General features: G+C 40.7%; 1 protein-coding gene across 1 annotated transcript in view; it reads left to right on the top strand.

Moving 5' to 3' along the window:
- The first annotated feature begins 6,354 nt into the window (after positions 1–6,354).
- The window catches only part of LOC115796299 (dipeptidyl aminopeptidase-like protein 6), a 77,282-nt gene continuing 69,938 nt past the window's right edge, over positions 6,355–13,698 (top strand). Inside the window, exon 1 of the mRNA XM_030752628.1 lies at positions 6,355–6,929. Within this exon, the coding sequence (XP_030608488.1) occupies positions 6,738–6,929 (192 nt within the window). The 5' untranslated portion in view covers positions 6,355–6,737. The remainder of the gene's footprint in view (positions 6,930–13,698) is intronic.

The raw sequence follows: 13,698 nt of genomic DNA, 5'->3' as shown, positions 1-13,698 counted from the left end.
CTTGATGGGTGTGTGTGTGTGTGTGTGTGTGTGTGTGTGTGTGTGTGTGTGTGTGTGTGTGTGTGTGTGTGTGTGTGTGTGTGTGTGTGTGTGTTTGTGTTTGGGGCATGTGGGAGGAGTTGTATTTTATGATGAAGAAGACAGGCAGCATAAATATTACTTGTGTTTAATCACAACCCAGCTGTAAAGCTGACTGAAATGATCAATTTCTTGGTAATATGTGCACACATTGAGATTGGCAAAACACACACAAACACACACACACAAACACACACACACACGCACACGCACGCACACACTACTTAGACACATACACACTCAAAGGGAAAAATGCCTAGCAGGTAATATTGTTATGAATTTGTTGAGGAACAGTATTGTTTATATACAGTGTAGGTGTGCGTGTGTGTGTGTGTGTGTGTGTGAGAGAGAGAGAGAGAGACATTTACTTACACCACTGAACTCTCCACCTTCGCTGAGTAAAGTCTTGTCGAGAGAGTTTAAATGTATTTGTGTGCGGGAGTTGAAGCAGTGAGCAAGCCAGGGAGCAAGCCCCCCCCATACCACCACGTCACCCCCACTCACACACCTCTCTCCCTGCCCCCTCTTTGGAGGCGATGCCAGTGTCTGTGATTGATTCACCCGGCGAGCAGAGAGGGAGGCGTTCTCTCTGGGCTGCTGGACCCCCAGGTCATCCTTTCCCTTAGCTGTAGGGGAGGGAGGGGAAGGGGAGGAGGTTGGCGGGGGGGGAGAAGGACTTCTCAGACACCTCCAGCAGCCCCAACTTCACAGCACAAAGGTGTAAGCACAGCGAGAGGGGAAGGCAAGTGGCACTTTTCACCATGTCTGTCCTCATAGCCACCCAGCTGAAGATAGACACCAGCACTCCTTCCAGAAGGGTAAGGGGCCCTTTTAGCATGCATGACACGCTGTAGGGGAATGTCTGTGTTTATGGGTGAGTCTCCTGCTACTGACAGAACAGGCTGCTGGCTGTTTTTGATAAGAACTGGACAGGCAGGAAGAGAGCGGTGGGTTCTCATCTTCCCCTCTCAGGATCTTGATGGACAAATGTTTACGACTTTTAATTTTCTTTCAAGTGGCGACTTCTAATGAATGACTGGCTACATATGCTGTGGAGAATACCTAGTGCCTCATTGTTATTCTTTGTGATGTTGCCACATAATGACTTCAGCATGAACCGGTCACTGTGAGGAAAAAGTTAGGCTGAAAGTATGTATGCAATGCTGTGTGAGATACTTAGATCTTTTAAAATCACTGCTTTGCAGTCCCTTTTCTTTGTTTATTCTCTGTTTATGTGAAAATCCATCAGACTTGACTTTGAGGTCAACTCATTAGATTAAACGCTGACAGTATACTGCTCTCATGTTTGCATGCAAATTTGCTACAACGGAGATTGATGAAGAGCAAAAGTTGCTGTGGGAATTTGGTGTTTTTGAGCAATTAAAATGAGGTAAATTCTAGTTTTCTGGAAGTTAGAGAAAGGAATGCCTGTAGCTCCAAAACTATCTCCTGCAGGGCAGCATTTAGCTATCAAGAAGATTTGTGCAGCAGTCCAGATCACAGCTACACATACATTTTGAGCCACATGGCATAATAAATGACCAAAAGGGTGATACCAATCAATAACTCAGGCAGGGAATATGCATTTAGCCTCACACTTCTCACATTATAAACTTCTTCAATTCATTTGTCACAATCCCTGTTCAGCCCTTGTTTTGCTGCATGCACTATCTATCCATCCTCACGCTACCACACATTTGACAGTAAATTTTTAGTGACATGCTCTAGTTTGGTTGCTCTGTTCCCTATCTCCCCCTTCCCTTCCTTCCTCTTTCTTCTCCCCATCATCTGCTGCTGCCACAATCCACAGCTGTAGTCTGCTGCTCCCCCTCAAACCACAGTCTATTCTACAACATCAGCCAGCATTAAACTCCATTTCCTCAGTGACTTATCTGCTGCCATTTCAATTTGGGCTCAGTGCATAGCTTCCCTTCATTCGTAATACACTGGAATATTCAGCTCTCCGCAGAAGATAATATTCCAACAGTAAACATGCTCAGCTAGTTTCACTCATGGAATGAATTTTACGTAGGACTTAGAACAGGTTAGAAACTACAATATTTACATTTATGTGAATTTATAGTTTTTTATTGTCATAAAAATGATTCATGCATAAAGTGTTACCTGGCTGAGACTAGATATGTGTCAGTTTTCTTCTTTTATGCAGTGGACCAGAAGTGTAATGAATGGGGTACTTGCAGCAAAAGGTAACTGAAGTGACCATTGTTACATGGCCCTAAATGAGGCAAGTATTGTGATGTAGTTTTAGGGTGTAATTCAATGATAAGGACTGTATTCCTCTGCAGTCTGACTGACTTTAAGTCTCAGTGGTGCACAATTCACCACTCTCGGAGAAGGATGTTCCTACCCTGAGAGAAATGGCTGTTACATCTATCTATCTATCTATCTATCTATCTATCTATCTATCTATCTATCTATCTATCTATCTATCTATCTATCTATCTATCTATCTATCTATCTATCTATCTATCTATCTATCTATCTATCTATCTATCTATCTATCTATCTATCTATCTATCTATCTATCTATCTATCTATCTATCTATCTATCTATCTATCTATCTATCTATCTATCTATCTATCTATCTATCTATCTATCTATGTGAATAATTAACTCCCTGATTTAATTGGCCCTTTTTATTTTTCATCTGTGCATTTCTTCTTCTGCAATGCAAGTTAGTGAACAGGCACCCACTTTACCCTCATTCATTTGATAAGCTTTGCCTCAGGAAGTCATGCGACTGGAGTAAGCTGTGCTGGGAGGGAAATGTGTTTAAGGTGCCTGCATGTTTTAATAAAAATATGCATATTTGAGGTCAGAGCTTAGACAGTGTGCTTTTATACAATATATTGCTGTAGGGCTGCTCTGTTCCAACTGTTGACCACACTGGTAAGTGCACACCAAGCAGCAGCTGACCTCCTGCTGTTAGAACGCTGCCATAAATCTGTCCCTTTCACCTCATGCAGCATCTTCGCCACACATCTCTTCCCTTTACATAACTGCTCCGTGCTCCCCTGAGGAGGCGTGCCTCGCAGCCTGAAAACATTTGATCTGGAAGCATTTTAATGATTTACGGTGTGTAATTCCTCCTTGAACACTAGTTCTGATAATTGGGCTAATTTGATGTACACACCATCGTTTTAAGTGGATTTGTGATTATTTTAACCAATATTAGAGCAAACTATTTAAAGCCAAGTAATAGAGTGTCTTGAGGAGAGCTTTAAGATAAAATGTATGTGCCCAGGCTACAGCAAAGCGGTGCATGTAATCCGACACCCGCAGCAGGATGATAAAGAAACTTGTTGCCATGGTTGGCTCAGCACAGCGTCAAGAGAAATCGTTAGTGTCCAGCTAATGCTGAATGGGGACTGGTGTAAAAATGTGATTATGGTGAGCTGCAACCGAATCCGTTTTGTTACATGCATGTAGAGAGGTGCAGTAATTTCCTTGTTCAGCTGAGCGATGTTCAGAGGAAATTAGATATTACAACACGCCCGCAAAACATCGATTGATTGATCTGTCTCCTCTTTGATCCAATTAATTTGTGTGTCGTTTTATTGCGTTGTGTGGAATGCTGATGGAAACACTTTGGGTTGCAGTGGCATTTCAGTTCATGCACACACATTAATGTTTGCATTGTGAGTGATTATCTATATATACACCATAATATTAGAAATTACAGTGTGTATGAGTGCCCAAACGCTAAGAAAAAATACGATCAAACACACACTGAATTCTTACATTTTCCCAAGGTAGAATATCTAAAACAGAAAAGAGCAAACATTAAAATTATTTTTTTTTGTTCAATTATAAAAAAGATTTACCTTCCCCTTTTTTTTTCAGATTTCTTGGTTTCACTCCACTCTTTCTCTCTAATAATGTTTAATGCTATTGTGGGATTCTACCTCCAGGCTGGCTCAGTTTTCCAGCTCTCAGTGGAGAACATGATCACCAGTATTTTTGGCGTTATTTCATTTCATTCGATGAGCAGAAAAATAATGACTTCCCTCTGGTCCTCGTATAATAAAATAACATCTGTGCATTCAGTTAGTAAAATTTGTGGCAAAGTTAGTGTATCAGTCCCTCACTGGAATTAAAAATAAACTCACTGTGGGGAGTTTATTGCACAGCAGAGTTCCATAAAGCCATCACTCACAGCATCATAAAGTGCACGGAAGTGCATCATATCAGTTGAAATAAAATGCATCTGTTACGTGTTTGAAATATAATTACAATGTTCCATATCACAAGCGAGGTAAGTTTTAGCTTGCACTGGCTCCAGCAGAACCATTAGCTACCCACAGAGGTTTTACTGCAGCTATCATTGTCATTATACCTGGTTATTACATGCTTCTCCAAATTTTTACCACCTATAATGCAGAGCTTGACTGCGGTGGTATTTGTGGGAGCAGGGAAAGGCATAGCTCCAGTCATCTGCTGTGTCTGTGAGAAGGCGATAGGGGAGTCAAGCTGAGCCCAGGCTCCCCGGCGCTGTCCTGAGGGGAGCTTTAAAGCAGTCAGGCAGTTCACAATAGCTCCCCAACAAGGTGAGGGAGATTGGAAGACATCTATCAGAGAGGCTGGGATGGATGTCAAGTGACTCAGACCTATTTCCCAGGGGGTGCGCAGACCCAGGAAAAGGCATTTATGAACTAGAGAAACAAATGACAAGGACCGAGGCAAGCTACTGTGGAAGGGGAGAGATTTCAGGAAGCCCAGAGATGTTCAGTCCACATTATAAAGTTTCTGCTGAAACTCCAATTACAGGGTACACAAAAGCATCAAACAAAGTTCATTACTGTTTGACTCAGTCTTGGAGTCAAGGCAAAATTATTCAAACTGGGGAGGAAGGAAAGAACTGGGAGTAATGTCCATTGTCCTTGTTTCTTTAAATAAATGACCAAACCCTTGAAATGAACATTCTGCATTCCAGATGCATATACAATTATTTGGATTATATTCATAATTCAAGCCACAAATCAATGAGCCTTCAACAGTTCTTTCAGGGCTTTATTAAAGAAATTTAATTGAAACTCACTCTTTATTCAGAGTTCAGGATTTTTTTTTTTTCATTTCTACTGCTGTAGTCAGTTCACCTTGATAGTTCTTTGCAAATGACTGACAAATGAGCTTGATTTCACTTAATGTGAGATGCAAAATGGTGGTATTCAGCAGAGTGTGTGTGGAGCTTCTTTGGAGCTGTGCTTTAGTGCTGCTTTGAAGTTGTACTCCTGTGACGATGACCTATTTCCCAGAAATACAGCTCAGCGTCGGTTGGGTGATAGTTTGAGTGAGAGACTGTGGTGTGTTGGCCTGTGGCATTCATGACAGGGACGGCAGAGATTTTAACACTTTAACTCAAGAGCCTTTCCTTCTGTCCCTCCATCACATATAAGCCAATATTCTACATTTACCAGAGCGGCATTGCTGTGGCCTCTGTGAGCATTTCAAGCATGAAATCACTTGCAATGTTATGAGCTGAATAACACTTGTGGGTGTGAACTGAATGAAAATATTGGGCTGGAACATTTTCATGGTTTGAAGCACTGCATTTAGATGGGTTTTTCAAGAAAAGTTGTTTTCAGGTTCTAAGATGCTGCAGGGAATATGCTTATATAGGTCTGTTTGTACAAATATATATAAAAAAGTTTTCCTTTTATTTTATCCAGTCGAATGACTCCAATATATGCTGTGTATTTTCTGGGTGCATTTTTAAAAATTAAGATATAAGAAAGAAATAAACTCTGTTGTTTCACATGTGAAACACACGTCTTAAGAGGCGTGTGGTCAGCCTGTCCTAATCCAGAGCGCCACGGAGAGGCACTAGAGTTCCGTCCTGGGACCATATGCAGTCACATGAGAGACAATTTTACAACCCCGTTCATGAAATAATAAATGATAGAGGCTTGTTATTCTGTGCTTTTACATCAAAGTAAATACAAGTGAATCTATTCATCACTGGCGCATGTCAGCGCGTAAAGCAGCGCACAAACAAGTGCAATGACAGTAGTGCTACAGTAAAGCTGCTCTCTCAGCGCTGGTCACTTCACATGCAGAGCGCGTCTGCGGTGAGTAGCGTCGGGCTCTCTGCGTCCTTCACACTTTTCGTGTGTGAGGTCAGTCCGGCATAAACAGAGCCGCAAGAGTCGAATAATTATCTGTTGCTGCTTTTGTTTTTTGGGGGGGACAATCACTCTAAGTCACCTGGGGGATCGAATATCTGATGGAAACTCAGCGCATCCGTCTGCCATCTCTCTGAAAGGAGGCATCAGGAAACTGAAGAGGAGAGACAACGTGTCGTGAATACAGAAGAGAGCAACTATTGACACCTACAGCCTAGCAGTCTGCCGTGCGCCTGGACAAAGCTAAAAAGGACACGGCTGCGAAGGATCCAGCTTTATATCGGTTTATCACTCCAAGCCGTGAGTCATCCACTATCCATAGATGCTTATTTACTAGCCAAGTATCTTCACCTTATCTTTTTGCTCCATCCCGGAGGTGAAAATTGGCTGCCTGCCATCGGTTTTCTTCGAAGCGCAAAGAAACCCAATAGACTGTCCAAACAAAACAATCAGACGAGACCTGTTTGTGACTCTGACATGCTGTAAGTTGTTTTTATCTGAACCGGACTAGTATTATGGCTTCGCTGTACCAGAGATTCACCGGAAAGATTAATACTACCAATTCATTTCCGCACCCACCTGAGGCCAGCCACCTTCTCGGTGGACAGGTTGCAGACGAGGAAAACGCAGCGAAGACCCCTCAGCAACTCGTCGACGGCAGACTTCACGTCCAGTACCGCAAAAAATGCCTGCGGGAGGATGAGGACGTAAGATATTTGTTTGTTTGTTTTATTTGCCAGCATAATACCCCAATTATGATAAATTCTCTGATGCACATTTTAAGATAATAATTCTTCAAACACACTCATTCAGACACTTGGGTTTATTTGCACACTAACAGGCCTCTCGGGTCCCTGAAGCTCTCATATTGATTTCACTTTTAAAAGATGTTCAAGAAACTTTTAAAAGCTTGGTTTATATTCTATGGCAGCTGCACTCTTCCATTAATATGTTGCTTTTACTTGTGCTGCAGTACTTTTATTTATCTGTTCCACTAATGGATAGCACCAATACTAGTGTTAAAACTCGAGAGGCTTCAGATGATTACGATGTAAAAATCGACACTTTCTGGTCTGTATTTTTCACATCTGTCTGCAGAGAGAGGCTGGTAGTTTATATGGTGCTGACCGTGGTGCTGAAACTGCACAGCAATATTGTTTTGTTATAGAAAGTGTCTGGCTCATTCCTGTGAGGTTCGTGATGGGATGTCTGGCCCCACCATCACCCTAAAACCTTCCACAAGCCTTTGGCTTAATAGTCCTAATTTTTCAGTGTGTATTTTGAGGAATAAGTTGAGGGCCAGCTCAACAAAGCAGCTGCCTGGAGCCTCAACAGTGCAAGGACTGCAAAGCAACAGAAGAAATACTTTGTCATATTCATAGTCCACTCTTAAAAATATGACACTGACATCTAATGGGCCCCAAGCGCTGTTAAAGACACTGCTCACAGAAAACAGCTGATCTAAAAGGAAGCTATGCATACAGATGTTCCCTGCAGTATTATAAATTTGATCCACATGTGATAAATTGCAGTGTGGGTGCAGGTGAATCCTCAGATTGCATCACATAGAAGTCAGCTTGTTATTTTAACAGAAGAAAGCCTGTAGCAAGGAATAATGATCTAAAACCAGATTTTTAAAAAACTATCACTGATGTCAGACAGTAGTGATCTAGATATTTACATACTTATAGCCTATGGGTTGTATATACAAAAGACAAAGTTTTCATACTTTAGTTGCTGGAGGAGAGCAGCCAGACCTGTTTGTATCAGGTTATTAATGAGTTTGAGGAATATTTAATGTAATCCAGGTGAACTGTTGCTGAAAGTTGTGTTTGCTGCTTATAGCTGTTTGTTGGAGTCTTTCCTTTAAGTTTATTCAACAATTCAGCTTCATGGGGTTACCTACAGCAGTATCACCCTGAGGATCCAGAGGAGAGTGTTTGTTATTAATAATCATTAAGTATTCTCAATGCAGAGAGACTGAAATCACACTCTGTACTTTTTTACACATTAGACAGACGACATGTCACACTCAGACTCACAGGTTTTGCAGTTAAATCCTTGATTACACACCAGCCATCCCAAGGTTGAGTTCAAACGTTACCTAAGGCAACATATGTTCCCTCAGTAGCTAGAACTGGTTCTGGGTAGGGTGTACTTTATGGGAAGAAACAATAAGAAGACATAGCTTATGAAACACTTCTGGAATGGCTTTTCTGCTCAGTCCTGCTGGATTGTTTTTGGCTTTGTTGCATGTTTTTCAGATTTTTATCAGAGTTACATTGTGGCCATCATTATTGTTGCTCAGCCATTTGTTTGCATGTAGCCATGACATGACATTAAAGAAATGCTTCGTTTCCAAAAGAAAAGCAATAATGCTGTACTTCAGCCTTTCTCTATCAGACTGTAAGATGGCTATTTAGACTTTGTTTCTCTGAGAGATGATCATGCCCAGTAGTTTCATAGTGCAGTGGTTTACACATTTGCCTAAAAAGTGAAAGATCCCTGGTTTGTTCCTGAGAGGAGACAGAAACCCCTTTGGGGTTACATCAGGAAGGACATCTGGTGTGACAATCTGCCAAATCAAAAACATGTGGAGCTACCTGCTGTGATGACCCCTTGTGAAAAAGGGAGCAGCTGAAAGCAGCTTTCAGAGATGATGGTTGATGAGGTTTTGTGTCATTTGGTTTCTGAAGACAAGCACAAAATAAAATGCAGAGCTCTCAGGTGATATTATCACATTTTTGTTTTCTGGTTTTTCTTCTTTTCAGTCAAAGAATAGCCATAGCCATAGTTTCAGCCTTACATTTATTCACCAACTAGCCATTTGTGGCTCAAAGTGAAAGCCTGCACAAGGCTTCATATTGCCTGAAATCTTGCATTGTGTTTGTCTGCACAAACACCTGATGACATGACTTGTTAGGAAATGTGTTGTGTTGACACTATTCCAGACATACAGCAAACAGAACACTGGAATAAAAGCCCTTAAATACGGTACTATCCGAGGAATGATACCTCTGTATCAATCCCAGATATGGACAATATCCTGACAAATGTGCACCGGATCTTTGACGGATACGTTTTGGAGATTTCTCCGTAAATGGACAAGATTGAACCCTGAAAAATCCAAACCCTGAATCAACATCTGTTACATATCCGGATAATATCCATTTAAACATCTGTGAAAGATCCGATCTTCCCGTATTCTCTCCGGAAACATCACGGATACATGGCAGATCCATAAACGGCCATGGAGCATTCCAGAGCTTTCTGGATACAGGCCCTTTTTGTACAGTGGAAGTATGCTCCTTTGATTCTGTCCTACAAGCTTTCAACAGCATCATCACTCGGGCTGGACCAAAAGAGGTTGTACACCATTATTTCCTTTAAGCTTATTATCTCATTTCTGGGATCATTCTGTGCTAGTGAATTTGAAGTCAGGATTTTCTTAACAAATAGACTTCATTTTACCAATGAAGCCAGAAGTTGTTATTGTACCGTAGGATTTCCAATTCATTACATTTGGACTGTTAACCTTGAGGTCACCTTTAGTCTTGATGTCCCCCTGAGTCGTGCTGGAGCATGAAATTGCCTTTTGCCTCAGGAGATGGGGAGACCATTTCAAGAAGTGCAATTTCCAGATCCTCCCTCCTCAGGAAAAGTTTGCCCGTGCTATTGTTGTTCTCATTTATTTTGCAGACAGAAGAAGCAAATAATGGAATTGGACATTCATGAATTTAATTTCATTATCCAAATATTTACAGGCACACTTCTGCTTCTTCAGGTTTACTCTTAATTAATTAAAAATGGAAATAATTACATTGTTTGTAAACAGCTGTTTCATTTGTTTGCTGTTGTGTTCTTCTGAGCTCTTGAGTTTGCGAAATGCAGGCACTGCATCTTTGTTTGCTGGAGAGGTGTGTGTGTGTGTTATGAGATTAATTCTTGCTTTGCACAGCCTGTCACTATTTCACGGTAGATTTTGCATCACCTAGGGAGGTATCAGTAGTAGTGCGTTCTCCTCCTCATTACCCTTTACTGTAAATAGAGGTCTGTGAACATCCCTAATTAACTGTTGGATATAAAGGTGTAATAGGGTATCAGTTTTGCCTTGAGGCTGGAGCCTGGAGACACATTCATGACTCGGCCTGTATTGACATTTCCTTTATAGGTTACATAACAGAAAAAAAAAAATTCCTCTTTGTGTGTCTCGCCCTGTGATCCAGAAAAATGACACGTGACTCATAGTCAACATATCAAGCATTGAGTCCTGTTTTTCTTAGCCAAACAAAGAGAAGGTGGTTGAGTTACCCTTTTTTTGGTGGAGACTGCAATACAAGTGGCAAAACCATTCAGTTCATGCCATAAAAGAACAAATAACAGAACAAATCATTGGGAATAAAAGTAATCTAGATTAATAAACAATTAAATTATAAAAATATTGCGCTTTTTAAGGTTCCCTTCTTGTTTCCTTTAAAAAAGAAAGACACCAAACCTCATAGAAATATGACTGAAAAAAATTCTCATGATCAAAGATTTACACGAGGCAATGATTATGGTTCATTTTCAGCCATATTAAGCCTCATCTGACAATGAGTTAACTTTAAAAATGTATAACTACTAAAAAAAAGGGCAGTGAGTCAAACTTCCTTCATATCAGAGTTAAACTTCTCATGATCCTTTTATAGAGTTCTAATCTAGATTTCATGATATGTGAAGAAGGCTGTATGATCCTAGAGTTTTTTTATTCTGTCTGTTTTCTAAATAAGTTGAACATTTTACTGATTATAATCACAGAGTCATACAGTTTCCCATCATTTCTATCTTAAAAATAACTAAAAACAGGCCCTTTGCTGCCAATTACAATGACAACTGTATTCGTGTCTAACTATAAGCACTAGTCATTAGTGAAAAGCTCATTTCCCACAGGACTACCTTAATCTCAGAATAGCTTGCTGCCCCTTAATGCATTAATATTTCAATCTCATTCTGGGTTTCCCTTTCTAAAAACCAAATGTTTTTTAATTTTACTTTTAATTGGCTCTTTTTACACATATATAATGATGCCTTTATAACAAAGCGACATCATGACGCTATCCCTGAGGGGCAAAGAAGCATTTCTGAAACAGCAAAGTGCAGGCTGCAACTCTGGGGACACACACAAAGAGCTATGAGCTCTCTGATTTCCCTGTAGTAATTACAAGAGTGTGTTTGTAGTGTCGCTATTGTATTTCAGGCAACAGCCTACTCTTCAGCATTGAAAGCACCCATTACACTACATATCATCTTTAAATTAATTTGCCTAAGTTGCATGTTGAAAAGATGTATATTTTATCTGAGGAAACTTTCCTGCCCACTATATTTTCTGATCCTGTTTTGGACTGCAGGAAATTGATGTTCAAAAGATGTGAATCATAAATCGCCTTTTCTGTGTGACTTAAAATTGAATTAGTGTTGGATGGACTGCTCAGGGACTATACATACACACACACATGCACACAAACTCACAGGCTGTCCTCATATGTCCTCTTAACTGTGCCTTCTGCTTAGACATACTCCAGATCTGAGTAAGACAGTTTGGCCCGGTTCCCAAGTCTTCGTTTAGCTCTGTGCTTCCTTTGAGGTCCAGAGCTCAGATAAATCAGCCAGACGGAGCTCAAGAAGAGCAGCCAGATAAAAGAAAGAGAGCAATGAGATGTGTTAGGCTGTCCTCATTATCTTTGCGGAAAGGCTAACTGTGTGCTTCAGACGACGACTGCTTACTGAAGGATGCCACCGGATTTGTTACTTGGCATGCTAATCCACAATGATCATGAGTCCTGAGGCAAACTCCCTTTTCAGCAGTGCAGAAAGCCAGATATGAATGTTAGGAATATTAAGTATGGAAAAGAAACAGAAAAAAAAAACTTTCCAGTACTTCCAATAATAAATATTTATGTTTTATATGAGGAATTATGACAGTTCATTTTCTGTCTGGATGCCACCACATTAGACTTCAAAAGAAACAATCAAGATGCAACTGCATGCCCTCATCTTTAATAATTATGTGTTTATTCCTGTAATTATAATTATTTTGTGTGAGAAAAATGTTGAAGGGAGACGCTTTTATGTGCAGATCATTGCACGAGACATATAAGTGTTGAAAAACATGAACTGTTGCCAAGTGCATGCTCACAGGAGATTGTTGGATCATTGGGTTTGTCGTTATAATCTCATAGGGCGTTTAATGAAGTAGCTAGAGACAGAAGATAGCATTATCATTTGACTACTTTTTAAGTTGTGTATTGATGGAGTAATATTACAATCACATTTCACCTGTGACAAAAAATAACACAAGTAAAGAAAGATAATTGCTCAAAATCCTTAAAGTTGTGGGCCCTAAAAACCCTCAATGACCTGAAGGTTGCTGTAATTCTGTCCAAACCTGAGGAAGCTGCAGAGTTTTGCATATAGTAAGGCTCCGTATGTCATGATTAACACAATTGAGAATTACACAAGTGAGAAAAGGCACAAAGTGTTTCACAAAAGGCAACAATTAGGTTATACGCTCACAGCCCCTTCATTAGGTACACCTGTTCACCTGCTCTTTAGCTAATCAGCCAGCTGCACTACTGTACGTCCATCTATGTAGACATGTAGACACAGTCAAGAAAACCTGGTGAAGTTCAAACTGAGCATCAGAATGGGGAAGAAAGGTGATTCTGAACCATCCCTTAGGGCTTTACCTTACAATATAAAGTGTCTTGAGGCAACTGTTTGTTGTGATTTGGCGCTATATAAATAAAATTGAATTGAGTTGAATTGGTGCCAGACTGGCTGGTCTGAATATTTGAGAAATTGTTGATCTGTGGGGATTTTCCTGCACAACCATCTCTATGGTTTACAGAGCATGGCCCGAAAAAGAGGAAATATGCAGTGAACGGCAGTTCTCTGGTTGAAAATGCCTTGTTGATTGTTGAGGAGAATGGCCAGATTGCTTTGAACTGACAGGAAGGCAACAGTAACGCAAATAACCACTTGTTACAACTCGTTATGCAGAAGAGCATCTCTGAACAAGGTGTATCTAATAAAGTGGCTTGTGAGTGTAATATTAAATTATAGTAATTAATAGTTCATTGTGAAATCGGGTGAAACAACATGCAATGAGAAAAAGATAGTATGGTTTCTGTGCATTCAAGCCAGTGTGCAGTACAGAACACAGAAGGCAGACATGCTGTCACCCAGTGCAGCTCCTCCCCTCAGGACAACAAAGCAGACGCGGCAGGACCTCGTGCTCGATGTTGCCATGGTTGCAAAGGTGGAGAGGGTGAGGTTGAACACTCTGGGAACACACACGCTGCCGCTTGCTGGTGGCTCTGACTGCCATCTGGAGATGACGCAGCTCTCACATCGCACACTGAATATCCTCGGCTCATGTCATGCAACATACTGTGTCCATCATCATGACCACGATGTTAATTCTCCTTTTTATATCCA

This window comes from Archocentrus centrarchus, chromosome 17 (genome assembly GCF_007364275.1).
Source record: "Archocentrus centrarchus isolate MPI-CPG fArcCen1 chromosome 17, fArcCen1, whole genome shotgun sequence".
Taxonomy (NCBI): domain Eukaryota; kingdom Metazoa; phylum Chordata; class Actinopteri; order Cichliformes; family Cichlidae; genus Archocentrus; species Archocentrus centrarchus.
This window is presented reverse-complemented; position numbering and strand designations above follow the sequence as displayed.